Source organism: Callionymus lyra, chromosome 7 (genome assembly GCF_982586985.1).
Source record: "Callionymus lyra chromosome 7, fCalLyr1.hap1.1, whole genome shotgun sequence".
Taxonomy (NCBI): Eukaryota; Metazoa; Chordata; class Actinopteri; order Syngnathiformes; family Callionymidae; genus Callionymus; species Callionymus lyra.
In genome coordinates this window covers 13851545-13872941 of record NC_141824.1, presented here as the reverse complement: position 1 = coordinate 13872941, position 21397 = coordinate 13851545, and the positions used below count along the sequence as shown (strand labels likewise).

At 37.3% G+C, this 21397-nt stretch overlaps 1 protein-coding gene and 1 long non-coding RNA gene across 4 annotated transcripts; both read left to right on the top strand.

The window, feature by feature from the left end:
* Positions 1 to 963: 963 nt before the first annotated feature.
* Positions 964 to 1896, top strand: LOC148075113 (uncharacterized). Its single transcript, XR_015711858.1, has 3 exons — positions 964 to 1135; positions 1247 to 1281; positions 1380 to 1896. It is a non-coding gene; the product is annotated as an uncharacterized LOC148075113 (long non-coding RNA).
* Positions 1897 to 3044: 1148 nt separating this feature from the next.
* Positions 3045 to 20840, top strand: LOC148075112 (kinase suppressor of Ras 1-like). 3 transcript variants are annotated; one of them, XM_087795680.1, is made up of 17 exons: positions 3045 to 3239; positions 8854 to 9181; positions 10266 to 10372; positions 10479 to 10548; positions 10663 to 10746; positions 10812 to 10873; positions 11046 to 11158; positions 11296 to 11476; positions 12342 to 12390; positions 12454 to 12493; positions 13757 to 13996; positions 15005 to 15201; positions 15273 to 15369; positions 16688 to 16821; positions 16894 to 17025; positions 17096 to 17231; positions 19270 to 20840. In XM_087795680.1, the coding sequence occupies exons 2-17, from the start codon at positions 8865 to 8867 to the stop codon at positions 19414 to 19416; spliced, it is 2106 nt and encodes a 701-aa protein (XP_087651806.1). In that variant the 5' UTR covers positions 3045 to 3239; positions 8854 to 8864; the 3' UTR covers positions 19417 to 20840. The 3 variants fall into 3 exon arrangements, 2 of the variants coding, with proteins under 2 accessions (XP_087651806.1, XP_087651805.1); XM_087795679.1 differs by lacking the exon at positions 3045 to 3239 and adding an exon at positions 6387 to 6569; XR_015711857.1 differs by lacking the exons at positions 3045 to 3239; positions 19270 to 20840 and adding an exon at positions 6386 to 6569 and having other exon boundaries at positions 16688 to 16817; positions 17096 to 17230.
* The last annotated feature ends 557 nt before the right edge of the window (positions 20841 to 21397 follow it).

The window sequence follows — 21397 nt, the reverse complement described above, 5'->3', positions numbered from 1 at the left end:
GAGCGTGCGCACGCTTAAACTGGATGCGCATAGGCACGCAAAAAATGGATGCGCATGCGCACGCTTAAAATGGGTGCCCATGCGCACGCAAAAAATGGATGCGCATGCGCACGCATAAAGGGAATGCAAAAGAAGAAACGGAGATACAAACAGGAAGGCAAAGGGAATGCTTGGCTCCCTCTAGTGTCAAATAATTGTAACTGCAACATCATGAAATCGCCGTTTAAATGATGAAGCTTCATTTTGACGTTTTTGTTTCTCTCTTCACGTGCTGAAAGTTATTAAAGGTGAAAAGATTCATAAAATTCACTAAAGTTTAACCTGAACCTCGAGGTAACAACTATAACTATTACTGATAACTAATAATAACACATATATAAAAAAAATATAATAATAATCATTATTAGTTGATAATTACTTTTTAATTGTTCTTTACAATCACACATCATTTAGTTTAGTTCCTGTGTGTGTGTATACATTTGTGTGTGTGTGTATGTGTGTGTATGAATATATGGGTGTGCATTGCACCTGTATATGTATGTGTGTATATACAGGGAGTGCAGAATTATTAGGCAAATGAGTATTTTGACCACATCATGCTCTTTATGCATGTTGTCTTACTCCAAGTTGTATAGGCTCGAAAGCCTACTCCTAATTACGCATATCAGGTGATGTGCATCTCTGTAATGAGAAGGGGTGTGGTCTAATGACATCAACACCCTATATCAGGTGTGCATAATTATTAGGCAACTTCCTTTCCTTTGGCAAAATGGGTCAGAAGAGGGACTTGACAGGCTCCGAAAAGTCAGAAATAGTGAGATATCTTGCAGAGGGATGCAGCACTCTTAAAATTGCCAAGCTTCTGAAGCGTGATCATCGAACAATCAAGCGTTTCATTCAAAATAGTCAACAGGGTCGCAAAAAGCGTGTGGAAAAACCAAGGCGCAAAATAACTGCCTGAGAAAAGTCAAGCATGCAGCTGCCAAGATGCCACTTGCCACCAGTTTTGCCATATTTCAGAGCTGCAACATCACTGGAGTGCCAAAAAGCACAAGGTGTGCAATACTCAGAGACATGGCCAAGGTAAGAAAGGCTGAAAAACGACCACCACTGAACAAGACACACAAGCTGAAACGTCTAGACTGGGCCAAGAAATATCTCAAGACTGATTTTTCTAAGGTTTTATGGACTGATGAAATGAGAGTGAGTCTTGATGGGCCCGTGGCTGGATCGGTAAAGGGCAGAGAGCTCCAGTCCGACTCAGACGCCAGCAAGGTGGAGGTGGGGTACTGGTATGGGCTGGTATCATCAAAGATGAGCTTGTGGGGCCTTTTCGGGTTGAGGATGGAGTCAAGCTCAACTCCCAGTCCTACTGCCAGTTTCTGGAAGACACCTTCTTCAAGCAGTGGTACAGGAAGAAGTCGGCATCCTTCAAGAAAAACATGATTTTCATGCAGGACAATGCTCCATCATTGCTGGCAAGAAAGGGTCTAAAAGAAGAAAAACTAATGACATGGCCTCCTTGTTCACCTGATCTGAACCCCATAGAGAACCTGTGGTCCCTCATCAAATGTCAGATTTACAAGGAGGGAAAACAGTACACCTCTCTGAACCGTGTCTGGGAGGCTGTGGTTGCTGCTGCACGCAATGTTGATCGTGAACAGATCAAAACACTGACAGAATCCATGGATGGCAGGCTTTTGAGTGTCCTTGCAAAGAAAGGTGGCTATATTGGTCACTGATTTGTTTTTGTTTTGTTTTTGAATGTCAGAAATGTATATTTGTGATTGTTGAACTGTTATATTGGTTTCCCTGGTGAAAATAAATAATTATAATGGGTATATATTTGTTTTTTGTTAAGTTGCCTAATAATTATGCACAGTAATAGTCACCTGCACACACGGATATCTTCCTAAAATAGCTAAAACTAAAAAAGCCCTGCTCCAACTTCCAAAAATATTCAGCTTTGATATTAATGAGTGTTTTGGGTTAATTAAGAGCATGGTTGTTGTTCAATAATAAAATTAATCCTCAAAAATACAACTTGCCTAATATTTCTGCACTCCCTGTATGTGTGTAGGTGTTTACATATATGTGTGTATATACAGTATGTGTGTGTGCATATATATATATTGTGTGTGTTTGTGTGCGTGTGTATGTGTGTGTGTGGGTGTGTGTATATATGTGTGTATATTTGTAAGTAAGTAATTTTTATTTGTATAGCGCTTTTGTGTGTATGTATGTGTGTATATAAGTAAGTATTTTTTATTTGTATAGCGCTTTTATGTGGTGTGTGGTTGTGTGTGCAAATATATATGTGCTTGTTTGTATATGTGTGTGTGCATGTGTGTTTATGTGTGTATATTTGTGTTTATACATATGTGTGTATATACGTATGTGTGTGTATACGTGTACCTGTATATATATATGTATCTGTGTGTGTGTATATATATATGCGTGCGTGTGTATGCATGTGTGTTTATATGTGTATATTTGTGTTTAAAAATATGTGTGTATATACGTATGTGTGTGTATGCGTGTACCTGTATATATATATATATGTATATGTGTGTGTGTATATATACTGTATGTGTGTGTCTGTGTATATATATATGCGTGTGTGGGTGTGCGTGTGTGTGTGTGCATGTGTATGCGTATACTTGCGCTCGTTTCTGTGTGTAACTGTGTATATATATTTGTGTGTGTGCATGTGTGTAAATTTGCATGTGTGTATGTGTGTGTGTGTGTCCTTGCGCGCGTTTCTGTGTGGATATACAGTATATTCGTGTGTGTGCATGTGTGTGGGTGTGGGTGTGTGTGTGTGTGTGTGTTTATATGTGTGTCTGTGTGTGTGTGGGGGGGTGTGTGTTTAAGTGTGTGTGTGTGTGTGTGTTTATATGTGTGTGTGTGTGTGTGGGGGGGGGGGGGGGGGGGGGGGTGTGTTCACTCGCCCACACCAGAATGTGCTGACTCAACTTGCAAGATCGGTCCCTGCCCTGACAGTTACACACCCAGAGCTGCACATACCAGGCAGACACACACCTCAGCACGCACACCGGCGGGGCGTGTGTCCGAGCCACGCACAGATGTGACGCCGCCCCCTACACAAGTGTACACAGGTGCACACAGGTGTACACACACACACACACACACACAACAGGCTGGTCCAGGTTGTTTCCAGGAGCAGCAACAGGCGCTGAAGTGTCGCCTTCATGGAAAGATCACGGACGGACTCACACGTGAGTAACGTTACATTTAATATAAGATTGTGTAGTCGTGTAGTTGTCGTCACTAAAAACTCACACACGTTCTTCTGCTCACGCCTTTTAAACACAAGTTAACGAGAATAATGTGAGCAAACAAGTCCTTCTTGTGTGACGTCTTCAGGAAATCAAAGTCCAGGTTAAACATTTCTACTCACAGATTATCTTTCCTTTCCTGGTATTTGTTACTTTAAATTTGATTTATTTATGGTTTAAAATATGTTTTTGGATTCAAGTTTCATGACTATTTTTAAATCCTTGTGACATTAAATCCGAGAGAAGACAAGTCGGTGCGATTTAAAGCTACACAACTTAAAAAACCAACACTTTTCTTGAATATTCCCTGATAAAAACGAGTGTGTACATGTGTGTACATTAGCGTTTGTGTATGCTAGCATGTGTGTACGTTAGCGTGTGTGTATGCTAGCATGTGTTTATGCTAGCATTTGTGAAAATTAAATTAAAATGGCGAAAAACATACAATATTTTAACCCCAATTAAATAAGAATCATTTCCAATATTTCAACCCCTTTCAGCATTTTTTGGTGTATGTATTTGTATGTGTATATATCACTGTATTGATCCTTTTGGAAAATTCATTTGGTAAATTATGTTTTCTGTCGCCAGAAGAAATTCATTAAAATAATATGAAGGTAATATAAAGTATAGATAAGAATATAACAGAAGTTCACATCACAGTCTAAAGTGGTTGGGAGGAAAAAACGTTACTAAAACATTAATTAATTCTAATATAAGTATAAATGACTATTTACTTTATATACATTAATGACATAAATACAAATACATTTTTTGTATCACACAATTGAAAGGAAGAATCAGGGGATTGTAAGTAAGTAAGTAATATTTATTTATATAGCGCTTTTCCAGACCAGGGTCACAAAGCGCTTAAACAATCAAAACAATACTCAAAAAAGTATATACTTTAAAGATCAAGATAATACTGACAACAACACAGGAGTTCCAGAAAATCAAGGAAAAGCCTGAACAAATAGAAAGCAAAATTGTGATTTTTTTCAGATTTAATTCCAGGTTTGTATCATTCAGTCATTCAAGTTGACGCAACGTTATCCGTGTTGCTTCCTGTGTTCACTCGTTGTTTCAGGTTTTTCTCATGATACTTTACTGATATTCAACAACACTTTATTGATTATTGTTATTATTTGGCTTACAAATCGTGGTTTAAAGTGAAATAAATTGTGTATAAAATAATATATATATTTTTAAATTGAACAGTTAACATGCAAAAAATCCAGGGCCTTTGTTCATTTTTGTTTTGCATTTAAACTTCCAGGCCCCTAGACGGTAGCAGTCATTACGTCCCCTATGTAGCTAAAGGAACACTAAAACCCTTTGAGATCCCAGCGACGACTGAGGACGAGAGGATACAGTGACTCAAGTTGATGTTTCGACATATTTTGGTTTCAAAACAAATGAAAACAGTTACGACTTCGTCAAGAGTCATGTGGTCTGTAAATTCTGCAACACCAGAGTCAAGTACTCGACAATACTACAAATATATCCTTGTTACTACAGTATCAAAATATATTGGAACATATCATATCGTTGCCCCTGTATCGTATCGCCAGATTCTTGACAATTCAAACCCCTACTTTAAAACACTATCTGTGATGTCCAGGATGTTGCAGGTCCTGCAGAGAGACGGTGGGTTTACTCTGCAGCCTCCACCCATTGTTGGGAAACATTCCCCCACAAGCCCACCGTATTAGACCCCTTTGCTCTCATTGGCCCTTTCCCTGCAGTCCTCCCCAGGCCTGGTAAGCTCCAGGAAATCTATCGACTTGAAGTTCTCTGATACGAGCAGCATGTCGGGATGTTTGGTCGCAACAGTCACTGGGTCGTTCAGTTGCTTTCCCAGGGTCTATGAACTGCCGGCAGATGATGAAGGTACCTGTTGTCTTTGCTCGCTGAAGATACTTGCAATGTTCTCAGATGTTCTTATACCTATGAATAACACCAGGTGCTGCAGAGGATTGTGATGTTTGGATGTTTATTTTAGTGATTTAAATGCAGTTTAAATGAAAGGAAGAAAGAATATTTTTTTAAGCATAAGTGTTTTATTTATACTCGAGTCTTTTAGTTCTGCTTCACAATATTTAAATACATACTTTCTTTGTGTTTACTACATTATGTTGTGAATTTAAAGTCGTTCCTAAAAGACCTTATCACACATTATTTCCTTTCATTTATGTACAGTTATTGGACAAATAAATACAGAAATATTAACTTCATGGTTTTCTCACCCATCACCGATCAAGCATGTGTTCAGAGGAGGAACGTTTTTTCATTTGATAAAACTAAAGTTGCGGTTTCAATTATCAAACATTATAAATGTTTAAATATCAGCCCTTATATTAAACTTTTTCAATTCACCTTACCTTTATATTTTTACAAACAAATTAACTTATAGTTGTACAAGAGGAATTGTATTTCCAGGAGAAAATGCAATGTGAATGCTAGATCTGCTACGTCTGTAAACTGAAATACTATTCAAAGTAAAAATGAGTGGAAAAAGTTGAAATGATCACATAAAGGAAAACTACTGATGAAATAAGGCAAGGTACAATAAAAAAAAAGCTAAGAATAAGTAGTAGAATAAGAAGTAGAAGTATTAATAGAAGAAGTAGAAATAGAAGAAGTAGAATTAGAAGAAGTAGTGGGATTAGAAATAGCAGTAGAATTAGTAGAAGTATTAAAAGTAGTAATAGTAAGTAAGAAAGTAAATAAGTAATATTTGTAGAGTGCAGTAGAATTAGCAGTAGTAGTAAGTAGACAAAAGTATTTTTTAAGTTGAATTAAGTTTCTAGGTACGAGTAGATTAATTTACCGGAAGGTCAAAGTTCAAGTGAATGGGGGGGGGAAAGGGTCTCAATGGTGTGAATGCCTTCAGTATTCACACAATAAACAGTAATACAACATAAAGAAGGCAGAGCAAAACTTCTCCACTTCAAATCAAAATCAAAATGTATTCTCAGTACAAGGAAGGAAGAATATAACCTGCAGAAAACTGAGATAAATGATGTGAACTTGACCAAACATTGTGGTCGGTTGAAGTGGTTAAAGCAAGAATAAAACTACTCTGAACAAGAAGAGAAAACGTGTATTCTTGTTTATCCTCTGAAGCGCGGGTGTCAGCTGCAGAACTCTGGGTGGAGTCATGGGACGGACCGGTGGGTGGGAGGTGAATTCTCAAGAGTGAAAATAAACTTGAACCGTAGCCGATCATGAGAGCAGGACATCAGAAGCCCACGAGAATCACTCCTCATGGTAAAGTAAACTCTTGATTTCTCCTCAGCACCTGGTGCTTCTGGTCTTGAACCGTCCTCTCCTGCGAGACCTCAATCCCTCTGTGTTTGTTGACTAAATATCTCCCTCTCGTTGTACCTGACAAGGTGACTCTAAGACCGCATTGACCTGACTTGTCCGCACGGTTCGGTTCTTCTGGTGAAGGTTCTTGTAAAAACAAACGGTTGTCTAGTGTCACGTCGGTCTGTCAATATATCCTGGGTCTCTGTCTCATCAGCTGTGCACTCGGGCACTTTGAGACATGTCCAGACACTCAGGTATTGGTATGTAAGACCTGATCGTCTTCTCCACACTTGAACTTGTTTTAGTTTGTGTGCTTCGGTCTTGAACGTCTCCGAACACTTGAAACTGAAGCTGATAAACCGCTGGCATCAATGGTTCAAGTCGTGATCAGAGATACTTGACGTGTGTGTGGTAAACACAGGAAGACGCAAACACACACACACACATCACTGGTAAATTTGAAAGCGAGATAAGAAGTGACACCCTCAAAACATGTCCTCTCTTGTGCAACAAGTGTAGTTCATTAAAGGTTTAATAAATAATTCAAACAAACAAACTATGCGTTGATCTTTCTAACGCTTATGCAGACGATGCATTGATCTGTGGCGGTGAAAACAGAGTTAAGCCAAAAGGCAAATCTCTCTGTATCCAGTTGATCCACGTCTCTAACCTCATCTGACCCCACGACCCGATCATGGATAAAAGAAGGCAAAGACATTTCTATTGATGTATATATATAAATGAAACATTATGCCTATTTTATGATGTTTGTTTTTTTATTCATTACATTATTAAATGTAATTACATTCCTGATGATAAGGTTCCAGGGTTGAGTCGGTACTTGGGTGACTTAGGCCAGTCAGTGAAACTCAGCCTGAGAAACCTGGGTGTCAAGACATGTCTCTAGTTCAACACTGCAAAAAAAACAGACCAAAAACTGTTTCCTTCAACTTAGAAAAATCTCTAAACTTATGAAAATGTTGTCACAACATGATCTGGAGCTTGTAATCCATGCGTTTGTGTTTTCTTGTTTAGACTATTGTAACAGTTTATTTTCGTGTCTAAACAAGAAGGATCTGTCTCGCCTGCAGTTCATACAAAACTCTGCAGCGAGAATTCTGACCTGCTCTAGTAGAAGAACTCACATTTCTCCGATCCTTAAAACTCTTCACTGGCTGCCAGTTTCTTTCAGGATCATTTTTAAAATGTTGGTTCTTACTTTCAGATCTATTCATGGTCAGCCCTTACATCAGTGATGTGTCTTGACCTCCTAAAGCATGTATTTTAGCTGAACATTGTTTTTGATTGTTCAAGTGCTTTGTGACCCTGGTCTAGAAAGCGCTTTACAAATAACCTTTACTTTACTTACTTAATTTACTATAATAGTGAGAGAAGACCGTTCTAATAGAGGTGTGTAATGTCAAGAATCTGGCCATACGATACGTGTCACGATACAGTATGTTGCGATATATAGTGATACTGTAGTAAAAAGGATATATGTGTAGTATTGTCGAGTACTTGACTCTGGTGTTGCAGAATTTACAGACCACATGACTCTTGACAAGGTCGTACCTGCTTTCATTTGTTTTAAAAGCCAAATATCTCCAAACATCTGCTCTTTGAAAGCTGCTGGAGTCCACTGTATCCTCTGGTCCTCAGTCGTCGCCAGGATCTCCATGGGTAACATTATTACTGTTGCTGGGGAGGATGTGTCGACAGCTGCCATCTAGCGGCTGGAGGTTTAATTAAAACACAAAGATTAACGAACACCTGGAATATTTGCATGTTAATTATATATATGCAGTATATATATTGAATTTTACATTTTATAAACCGTTGTGTTATCTGTCTTGTGTTCAACTATACAATAAGTAATAACAGTGCTGAATAATACAATACAGTATCGTGAAAAAGAATACTTCAATATATCGCAGTAATGATATTTAAAAATAATCCCAGCCCCTGATATAGATGGAACTTTATTAATACCCAGGGAGACATTGTATTGTTATGTCCCGAGCAAGACTTAAGATGTGCTAGTGCACTGCGTCGCAGCCTACTGCCATCAGTATATGATTGTGTTTGGAAGGGTTAATAAGTGTTGAAAAAGCAGAAATATGAAAATGTAATCAAATAAAGAACCATTTAGATAAAGAGAGAATGCAGAGAGAAAACGGAACAGATAATAACAATAATAATTATATTATTATACTCTCTGAGTTTAGATTTGTTGTGTGTACAGAAGCAGCTGAGATGAGCGCCGACACAGAGCCCCAGGACGAGGGCGACCCGAGACTTCCTCCCAGCAGCCCCTTCATCCCCCTCCAGATGAACCACAGTCGCTCCATCTCCATCTCGGTGGTCCCGTGTTCAGGCGCGACCCGACTCTCCACCTCGACGGAGGAACTCACCGACGTCTTCTCCCTGCCCAGCACTCCCGCCACGCCGGTCAAACCTTCCAACACTGCGTCCAGGAAACTGCTGCAGCGCTTCACCAAGTTCTCGCTGATCCACAGCAAGAGCCAGGAGTCCCAGACGCTCGGACGAGGCGAGGACCAGGAGAGCTGCGAGTAAGAACGTCGTACGAGCGAGTGTCTCGTTCATAGGCTGGATCTCTGGGCACAAGTCAGAGGTTGACATTCTTAAGAATGAAAAATCAACCTCAGATGATGTGTTTAATTAATTATAAACAAAAAACGATATGGACACACTCGTATAGATTCAGCCATTGATTTATTTATTGTTTATTGATATGTTGACTTACACTTTTTTCTTAGATGTACATGTATTTGTTCTGTGTAGATAAGTAGACTTATTTTGTTAATAGGTAATGAGATTTATTCAGTTTTTTATGTATAATATATACCTGTATATGTATTCATATGTATCTAAGGGTAGGTGTGTCGATGTATATATATATGTACAGTATGTATAGATGTTTTTTTAAATACTGTTTATAGAGTTTGAGAATTCTGTCTCTTTATTTATAGATATATAGATTAATAAAGTCAATCTAATCTAATATCTATATATAAGTCTGAATGTCGTAGGATCATTTTGAAATTCTGTTTATAGACTTAGATTTATTATATATATATATATATATATATATATAATAAATAATAATAATTATATATATATATATATATATATAATATATATTAATTAATAAACATAAAATGTTGAAACACTGTATATCTAAGAGAAAGCAAATTGTTAGATTTATTCTGCTTATATATATTGTTAGAATGTGTTGAAAATATATTGCAATTGCGATTTTAGTATTGTATTTTTTATTTTTTATTTTTTTATTTTAGTTTTTAACCATATTTTTTGTGAGATTTTTGTATAGTTGAACCTCCGGGTCACCTTGACCCTGAGATTACAGAAGGGTTGATAAAGTGTGTTTAGAATTAAATATATTTATCGATGTTCTATTTTTATTAAATGTAGATTTCATTTGATCACATATATCTGTTAATACACATGTATACATTTATTCAGTTTATATTGTTACATCTATCCTGTATATGTGCGTATATATATATATATATATATATATTTTGATAATTTTCTGATTAATGATGACCAGATTTAATATGTTAACATATTTTTTTTTTGTCTGTAGATTGACTGCAGTTTTTGTGTTGGCAGGACGTTGAAGAAAAAAAGACATTTAACTGAGAGTCACATCGATGGTTTGAGAGACTCGCTTGAAGACACGTCCATCAACTCGCCTCCTCAGTCTACATTAAACCATGGTTTGACTTCTGTGCTTTCTTTTGTAACATGATTACTTACTGTCCAGCAGTTTATGAAAGTGACGTTTTACGTCAACCTTCATGCCAGACTCCTCTCTCCCGACAGGGGGCGCTGCTCTGCACTGGAACTCCCCTCAGACACAGAGGAGAGGGATTGGACTGGACGTCACTCACAGGTCAGAACAATGTTGTGTTTTATTGAGCCTCTATGTTTAAATGTTATAGACACTTGTTAGACTTTTGATACAATATACATTTTTTTTTAAGTATTTCCGCTTTTTTATTTTTAGGTTTTCCACCAAAACCTGGTTCTCCCAGACGTGCCAAGTGTGCCACAGAAGCATGATGTTTGGTGTCAAGTGTAAACACTGCAAGTAAGATGAACCTTAAAACATGTTAAAATATCATTATAATATGGATTAACACATTTTTCCTTCAGGTTAAAGTGTCACAACAAATGCACTAGAGAAGCCCCTTCCTGTCGAATTTCCTTCCTGACATGTGAGTAGATGAACCTTTACAAACAAAAAAAAAATACAAATTGTATCACATGATTCTTTATTTCTTGGTTTAATTAAATCATTGTGAATTTTGTAGAACTGAAGATACTTTGATGATTTGAAACGAAGGCAATGAAGTTGATTTCTCGTTTAATTTTTCCCCCTGTGAGAAGCACCAAAGATGAGGCGAGCAGAATCGGTCCCGACAGACATCAACAATCGAATCGACCACACGATGGAAATCCCAATGCAGTTCAGAACTTTACCCAAGAGCGTCGGCAAGAGGGTGAGACCATGTTTCTAACTTTAATAATAATCTGCGAGATTTTTACTTACTTTATGTTTTACAAAATGTCGACTAAACGTGTGTTTTTGACTTCGTAAAGACTTATTTTGGACATGTTCTATCTTTAAAATGTTCAGGATCCGGTTCCAGTTTTTCACCGCGTGGACTCGAGTAGCAACCCGTCCTCAGCAACGTCCTCCACGCCGTCGTCTCCGGCGCACCCGCAGCAGAGCAACCGCTCCAGCACCAGCACCAGCACCCCTCTTCCTCCACCCAAGTCTCCTCAGGGGAACTCGGAACAATGCTTCAACTTCCCAGGTTTGTTTTTAATCTCTTTATTTTGTCTTTACGATGTTGTTTTGTTGTTTTGATCGACTTTCTAAACCTGACCTGTGAGGAATGGGATGACCTAATATCATATAACATAATTTTATATCATCCTTTGACATGTATTTGTTTGTCATTTCTATTTAAGTTATATTTTTAGATTAGTTTGAGACACTTACTAAAGCAAACCTACTTTCTGGACTTACCCAGGAGGTATTTCAACTAGTTCTATATTTTATTATCATCAACAGAAAATCATGTTTCCAGTCATTAAAATGTGTATTTAAATTCCAGTAAAACATTGTTGGGCCAGTGTGTCTCTAAACTACGGTGGCCGAGAAGTGAAAAAACTAATGTAATTTCCTGAATCAAATAATAAAAAATAAGGAAACAACAACCTCTGAAATAAATTAAAAATGTAATAAAATTCTAAATTTGTTTCAGGAGTTTGTAATTACAGAATTTGTAATTTTTCTCGAGCGATTGTAAAACTGTTTTAGGAAATGGTCATTTGAGAGTTTGTAAATTTGTTTTGCACTTCTGGGCCACCGTACGACATCAAAACCACACTATACAGATGCAATTTTAGAATAAAAATAAAGACATAGAAAATCAAAGGATAAATAAAGGTAAAATAAACGTTCTTTAAATTAATTACAAGCCATTAAAATAACAGATCTGTAGTTTTTATTGTCTGTTCTGACCAGGTATAAAGTAGATGTGTCCTGGTGACTATAATGTTATTAATTATAGTCCTCAAGTGAATATTATTGTTACATTTAAGATGTTCTTGATTCGGTTTTTTTCCAGAATACGTTCTCTATCTCTGCTCATAACACACTTCTTTATGTGACAGATGTTCCTTCTAACGGCTCAGCTCTGGCTCAGGACTCCTCCCTCTCTGGGTAAAATAAAACTCAAGTTCATGTTGGATCAGCACCTTCTAAACGTCTGTGTCGTTCTCTCAGGACGATACAAGAAAGCGAAGCAGCCGTGGAGACAACAGAGGTCAGTTTCAAAGTTTCATGACGAGTTTAACCAACAACGTTTTTCACCTTTAAACGAAACATCAGGGACTGTATTCCGAAATATTCTGGGAATCTTCCCAGATTCCTAGAGTGTTGGCTTAGGAGTGGTTCCAGAAAATTCCAATAGAAATGAACCGAAACTTGTGAGTTGACTCACGTTGTAAGGTGTCAGTCACTGTTTCAAAAGCTGTGATTGGTTGATCCTCAAAGCTGGATAAAAAATATACTTTGTTAATAACAGGCAAAGGATAAACCCTCAAAATGATAGACGTTACCATATATTCTGAAAACTGTGTAAAAATATTTCACATAAAATAAAGTATCTGTTCAATCAATAGTACGCTATACTTTCACATAATGAGGGTTATATTTATCTTTACTAGGATTGGGAGAAATGCAAGTTCTCCTACTAGAGCATTCAGAATACTCACTGCAGAGTTTTGTATTAACTGCAGGCGAGACAGTACAAATAGTACAATAGTACAAACAAGAAGACACAAACGCATGGATTATAAGCTCCAGATCGTGTTGTGACATAATTTTCCTAAATTTAGAGATTTTTTAACAGTTGAAGGAAACGGTTTCTGGTCAGTATTTTGCAGTGTTGAGCTAGAGACATGTCTTTGTCAAAAGGTAATGTCTTACTAATCATTTAACAGATATTTTATTCCATGCGGAATATTATTTACAAGTACACAGTCTTCATATTAGAATATATTCTATTGTTGAGTTGGTCTATTTCAGGGTAAATTCTTTGCCCATTAACACCAAAATTATATTATTTATCTAGCTTTTATGATCAACCAATCAATCAATGTATCCTAGTTCCTACAGTTTTTGCAATTTATTGCAATATATCATATTGTCACACATGTATCGTGATGCATATCGTATCGCCAGATTCTTGCCAATACACAGCCATAGTCTCTAATATTTCAACATATTATCAAAAACCATGTTGTTTCAATAGTAAAACATGGATCTCCTGATTTTCTAGGACTCCTGGGTTGTTATGTTATGTCGGTGTTATCTTATTCTTTTTAGTATTTTTATTTTTTTTAATGTTTTGATCGTCGCTTTGTGACCCTGGTCTAGGAAATCGCTCTTTAAATATAAATTACTTACTTACTTACATAGATCTGCTCTTCTTCTTCTTTAAGATGACCTAAATCAAAGATCACCGATGTCATGTTTTGTCAACCTTCATGAAGTGCTTTATCATCCTCCGTGAAAATGTCCTCAGGAATCTCCGGAGCGGCGAGCAGAAGCAAACTTCTCTGTGCAGAGTGAAGAGAGTAAAGAAAGAAACACTGAGGAGGACGAGAAGGACGCGCTGGAGGACCTGCCCTCCTCCATCTGTCGACGTCGACTCCCTGGACACTGGCGGGGTCAAGCGTCTCGACAGGCCAGCCAGACCAGCGTCTACCTGCAGGAGTGGGACATCCCGTATGATGAGCTCCAGATAGAAGAGCTCATTGGTCAGGTGATGTCATGTGACGTGAAGGGTTGAATTTAACATTTAAAATGTATATATATATATTTTTTTCTTTATGATTTTTTTGATCATTTTACCCATGTTTTATCTCGGGGTCAAGGTGACCCGAAGGCCCTAAAACAAATGTGTTTGTGGTATCCCTTGGGTTGTCTCTGGGTCAAGGTGAACGACCTCCCTGGCTTCCACAAATACATATGTGTAGTGGTGTTTTTGGGCCTTTGGGTCACCTTGACCCTGAAGAAGCACAAGGGTTAAATATATTTTGGCAAATTTATTTCAGTCGGTTCTATATTAAAAGGATATATTTGTTTTTTCAGTTGTTTTTTTTATCCATAGTTATTTTTAATTCCATATAAAAATAGTAGCACTATTATACCAATACTTTTGTATTCAATTTGAAAGGCTACAAACTAAACAAATATTGAATTTAATTGTTTTTATTTTTAAATTATTGAAGTTAAAATATAAAACCCAGAGGAAAATGTTGCATTTGTTATGAAGATTCTTTACTTTTTAAATTCCATTAAAAAACAAATTAAACCTAAATTCAACCTATTTTATTAAAAAAAATGTAAATGCTTAAAAAACAAATTCAACCTAAATTCAACCTATTTTATTCAAAAAAAATGTAAATGCTTAAAAAACACATTTAAATGATTAATATAATGGCACTAATATACTTCCATAGAGTTATCTGAAATATTTTTAGTTTAAATATGATTTTATAAGAGAAAAGAAATACAATCACAATATGTGACAGTGGTGAGAAAAAATGTAGAAAGGCAGAAACCTCAAGCAGAACAAGACTCTGTTTGCTCAGCAATTGGTCATATGCTGTGAGCGTCTTGAATGATGGAGAGAGAATGAGAGGGAAAGGAGGAAAGCGAGAATTACTTCACACACCTTACTTCTGGTGCCAACAAAACGATAAACTCCCATGAATGAAGCTGAGGTTCTTGATGGTGGAAGGATTCTTGACGGCGTCACTGTCTGCAGGGCCGCTGGGGGAAGGTGCACCGGGGCCGCTGGCACGGTGAGGTGGCCATCCGTCTGCTCGAGATCGACGGCAACAACCGGCAACACCTGCAGAGCTTCAAGCAGGAGGTGATGAACTACAGGCAGACCCGGCACGAGAACGTGGTTCTGTTCATGGGGGCCTGCATGGCCCCGCCACACCTGGCCATCATCACCAGGTACCACCAACTTATCTGTTTCTCCTCCTGACGAGAGGTTTGGTTTCACCTCCGCTGTCGACTCCCTGCAGCTTCTGCACCGGAGTGACCTTGTACTCTGTGGTCAGAGAAATGAGTCACCAGCTGGACATCAACAAGACTCGACAGATCGGTCAAGAGATTGTAAACGTACGTATTATTGTTTTAAATGTTTATTTCCTCGACATCTAATACATTCATGGAAGTTTTTTGTCTGCATAAACACATTTTTTTATATCACATTTACAATAAACTACAACTTTATTTATTTAATTACACATTTATATAATAAACTACAACTTCATTTATTTAATGACACATTTATATAATAAACTACAACTTTATTTAATGACAAACTTATATAATAAACTACAACTTTATTTATTTACTGACAAACTTATATAATAAACTACAACTTTATTTATTTAATGACAAACTTATATAATAAACTACAACTTTATTTATTTAATGACACATTTATATAATAAACTACACCTTTATTTATGTAATTATAATTAGTTAAAATGACACATTTATTTATTAAATACAATTCTATTTATTTTCATACATTTATATGTTTAACTAAGATTTTATTTATTCAATGATACATTTATATATTAGCTATTGAATTTATTAAAAAACAAATGTATACATTTCACCAAAATTGAATTTATTTAATAACACATTTAACTACAATGTATTTTATTTAATAAAACATTTATATATTTAACTAATATTGTTTTTATTATTGACATTTTTATATATTTATCTACTATTTTATTTATTTAATCACACATTAAATATAATTCACTACTATTTTATTTATTTAATCAAACATCTATATATAACTACAATTGTTTTATTTAGTCACACATTTATATATATTTCACTACAATTGTATTTGTTTAATAACTCATTCATTTATTTAACTACTATATATTTAATTATTCATATAATTAATAACACATATATTTATTGTACTATTTTACTTATTTAATGGCACATTTATACCCTTAACACATTCATAAATGTCCCCACAATTTGATTTATTCAATGACTCATTTATATATTTACCTACTACTATTTATTTAATGACATATTTATCAAATTATTTATTGATATATTTATCCATTTTATTTGTTTCCTTTTACTCCTTTATATAGCGTGAGTAACTCTTCTATTATTAGTGCATTCATTCCTCACTGTTGTTGGACACATGGTTTATATTAGTTCCTCTTTTTATAGGAGGCGAGTAGTTACGCAACAAATATAAACAAGCCGGTTTTTTTTGTTTTCCATACAGTCAGACTTCTGTGTGATTCTTCAGTCGTAGTTTAAGTTCAACTCACAGTCTTTAGCTGACTTTGGTGCCAGAAAACAAAAGTATCAGGTGACAAAAGATGGACCTTTGGTCACCTGATGAACACGTGTGATATGGTCTTGTTCCATTCTATGTTATGGTCGACAGGGGATGAGCTACCTCCACGCCAAAGGGATCGTTCACAAGGATCTGAAGTCCAAGAATGTGTTTTATGACGCGAGCAAAGTGGTGATAACAGACTTCGGCTTGTTCGGAATGTCTGGTGTTGTTCAGGAGGGTAGGTGAGTGACCTGCTGAGGATCCTGGGAGGCTGACGTAACGTTGACATCTCAAGAGTGTGTGTTTGTGTGTAGAGAAAAAGGGGTTCTGAGGATCCCTCGAGGCTGGATCGACTACCTTTCCCCTCAGATCGTTCGGAAGATGAGTCCAGAGATCAAAGACGATCAGCTGCCTTTCTCCCATTCTGCTGATGTTTACGCTTTTGGGTATCGATTTTATTCTCCTTCGTGGCTCATCTTTGTGACTCGTGTGATGAAACGTTTTCTCTTCTCGCAGCACGATCTGGTACGAGCTTCAGATGAGTGAGTGGCCCCTCGCAGACCACCACATAGAGACCAAGATCTGGATGGTGGGCAGCAGCGACGGCATCAAGAGGGTCCTGGCAGACACCAACATGGGCAAAGAGGTCACGGTGAGTCTTTTCAACAGCAGGGGTCAGATCATGCATTTTCACCTGTGAACCAACTGAACACGTAAATAAAAGAATCTGAATTAGTTCTCCTTAAAAAAAAATTCAGGCTTTTCAGAACCCGGCTTAACTTTTAAGACAAACTTACCGTATTTTTCAGACTTTAAGTCGCAATTAAAATCCTCTAACGTTCTCAAATATCTACACTACACCTTATGTATTAATTTTGGTTGAACTTACTGACCTCGAACATATTTTATGTGTCAAAATCAGTCAAAATATCGAACCCTTGCGTTGTCTCTGGATCAAAGTGAACCAGTGGCCCTAGAGCACAACACAAGGGATACCTCAAACACATTTGTTTTCAGGCCATGGGGTCATCTTGACCCAGAGATAACCCAAGGGTTTAAGCAGGACTTTGGTGAACTACAAAGACGCACTTTGAGGCTTCATGGTGTTACTGCGTAATGATCCGTGGTATTCCTCTGCGAGGTTCTGTGGTATTACTCCGTAAAGCTGAGTAGTTTTACTCTACAAGTCCCCTTTGAAACTGAAGAAACTTCTCGGACGAGAGGTGAAACGAATTCTTAGAACTGTACATAGTCCAGTTGACTTGCCCTTGAATAACCATGAGCTGGATGAATGAGAACCTTCACGGTCTTCAAAGTCTCCTTGGTATTACGGTAGTGTAGTCTTACTTCATGAGGATCCATTGTATTGCTTCCCAAGGTTACATAGTATTCTGTGCAAAGCTCCGTAGTATTCAGTGCAAAGCTCTGTAGTATTAGGCTGCAAAGCTCCATAGTATTGTGCTGCAAAGCTCTGTAGTATTAGGCTGCAAAGCTCTGTAGTATTAGGCTGCAAAGCTCCATAGTATTGTGCTGCAAAGCTCTGTAGTATTAGGCTGCAAAGCTCCATGGTATTGTGCTGCAAAGCTCTGTAGTATTAGGCTGCAAAGCTCTGTAGTATTGTGCTGCAAAGCTCTGTAGTATTAGGCTGCAAAGCTCCATGGTATTGTGCTGCAAAGCTCTGTAGTATTAGGCTGCAAAGCTCTATAGTATTGTGCTGCAAAGCTCTGTAGTAGTGTGCTGCAAAGCTCTGTAGTATTAGGCTGCAAAGCTCCATGGTATTGTGCTGCAAAGCTCTGTAGTATTAGGCTGCAAAGCTCTATAGTATTGTGCTGCAAATCTCTGTAATATTAGGCTGCAAAGCTCTATAGTATTAGGCTGCAAAGCTCTGTAGTATTAGGCTGCAAAGCTCTGTAGTATTGTGCTGCAAAGCTCTGTAGTATTAGGCTGCAAAGCTCCATGGTATTGTGCTGCAAAGCTCTGTAGTATTAGGCTGCAAAGCTCTATAGTATTGTGCTGCAAATCTCTGTAATATTAGGCTGCAAAGCTCTATAGTATTGTGCTGCAAAGCTCTGTAGTATTAGGCTGCAAAGCTCTATAGTATTGTGCTGCAAAGCTCTGTAGTATTAGGCTGCAAAGCTCTATAGTATTAGGCTGCAAAGCTCCATAGTATTGTGCTGCAAAGCTCTGTAGTATTAGGCTGCAAAGCTCTATAGTATTGTGCTGCAAAGCTCTGTAGTATTAGGCTGCAAAGCTCCATAGTATTGTGCTGCAAAGCTCTGTAGTATTAGGCTGCAAAGCTCTATAGTATTAGGCTGCAAAGCTCCATAGTATTGTGCTGCAAAGCTCTGTAGTATTAGGCTGCAAAGCTCTATAGTATTGTGCTGCAAAGCTCTGTAGTATTAGGCTGCAAAGCTCTGTAGTGTTAGGCTGCAAAGCTCCATAGTATTGTGCTGCAAAGCTCTGTATATTAGGCTCCAAAAATCTCAGTAGTATTGGACTGCAAAGCTCTGTAGTATTGTGCTGCAAATCTTCAGTGATTTCATATGGAATTCAAAATTTGAATTAAGGAGATAAAGTCGCAAGAACTCAAACCATTTATTAAGAAATCATAATTTGGTAAACTGTACATGCACATCCTTCACATTGATGCCTTCAGTGCTGCTGTGTGACCTCCGACCTTTCCTCTCCAGGAGATATTATCCAGCTGCTGGTCTTTTGAAACGGAAGACAGACCGACTTTCACGCAGCTAGCAGACATGCTGGAAAAACTGCCAAGACTCAATCGAAGACTGTCGCACCCGGGACACTTCTGGAAGACGGCCGAGTACGTTTCATAGATGCACTGCCAACACGACAGAAAGACACTTGTGGAAAAAAACTAGAATGTTTTCTTTGCCAAGATTTGCTCCTGTAAAAAGACGTGAGTGTAAAAAAAATTATGAACATATTTTTGCTACTTTTAGAAGAGATAGTTTTACTTGTTGTTTGAAATATTTGCAATAGGTAAGAAATGTTACAATGCAGCAGATATTTGCCTCCAGCTTACGTGGCTAACATGTCCTATGTTGTCTCTAGCTTATGGGCTAACATGTCCTATGTTGTCTCTAGCTTATGGGCTAACATGTCCTATGTTGTCTCTAGCTTATGGGCTAACATGTCCTATGTTGTCTCTAGCTTATTGGCTAACATGGTCTATGTTGTCCCTCACTTAAGTGGCTAATATCGTCTGTGTTGTCTGTAGCTAACATGGCTAATATGGTGTATGTTGCCTGTCGTTAACATGGCTAATGCAGGCTATGATGCCTGTAGCTTACATGGCTAATGTGGGCTATGTTGCCTTCAGCTAACATGGCTAATGTGGTCATTTTAACTGTAGCTAACATGGCTAATACGGTCTATGTTGCCTATGGCTAATATGGTCTATGTTGCCTATGGCTAATATGGTTTATGTTGCCTCTAGCTAACGTGGCTAATATGGTCTATGTTGCCTCTAGCTAACGTGGCTAATATGGTCTATGTTGCCTGTAGCTAACATGGCTCATATGGTCTATGTTGCCCCTAGCTAACGTGGCTAATATGTTCAATTGCCTGTAGCTAAAATGGGAAATATGTTCTGTGGCTAATATGGCTAATATTTTCAAACGTTGCCTGTAGCTAACATCGCTATTATGTTTTGTAGTTGCATGTTGCTAACATGGATAATGTGTTCAATTGTTGCCTGTAGCCAACTTGGCTAACATGTTCCACAGCTAACATGGCTGATATGTTTAGTTTTTTAACATGGCTAATATGTTCTATAGTTTAACGTAGCTAACATGGTTAATATTTTCAGTTGCTAACATGGCTAATATGTTCAGTTGCTAACAAGGCTAATATCTTTAGTTTCTAACATGGTTAATATGTTCAGTTGCTAACATGGCTAATATGTTCAGTTGCTAACATTGCTAATATGTTTAGTTTCTTACATGGCTAATATGTTCAGTCGCTAACATAGCTAATATGTCATCAACAGTAAGTGTTGGTTCTTGACTGTTTTTGGTTATATGGGATGGATTATCACTATGACCAGGAGAAAGTAAAGTCCTGTCTGTCTGCAGATTGTTCAGAAGGATTTTTGTTAAAATATTTGTTAAATAAATATGGAGAAAGCGCAGAGTCTGAGATTTGAGCGAGTTTATATAATGCTCTATAGAATTATAGTTACACATTTGAAGTGCACCTTTACAAATTGAATAAATGCCACTTCTTGAAACAGTGTTTTGACAAGTCTCTTCTTTGTATTTCCTTCCTTGAAGGACATCATACCTCGGGGTGAGACAAAAATAATAGGACTCATTTTTGTTAATAGTTATCTCGATGCCAAACGGTATTTTGACACATTGAAATAAGAAATTTACTAAATACTTTTTCCCCATGAATGTCAAAAAAAGTCCATGTTTTCTAAATATTTGGGCATAATGTTTTAAAATATCCCTTTTGGAATAGTTGATCAACATGTTTCAATACTGTTCATATTTCATATCGTTTGTTTATACATAATATATGGTCAAAAGTGCTTCCAAATAATAAAAAAAAAAGATTTTAATATGTGGTCATAATCACTTCCCATGTATGTGGTCATAAAGTTAACTTGGGTTTGTTTGAACAAATTTGCAAACCTTTATTTGAAAACTGAAAAAGTCTGGTTTGAAAACTCAGTTTTTCCCGTATGTTAGTAAAACCTGTTTCCTGAAATGACCCCTGAGGGATCGACCAATCAGAAGGAGGTTGTGATATGGATCACTTCCACAAAGCAAACAGTTTGCTGTGTCACTGACC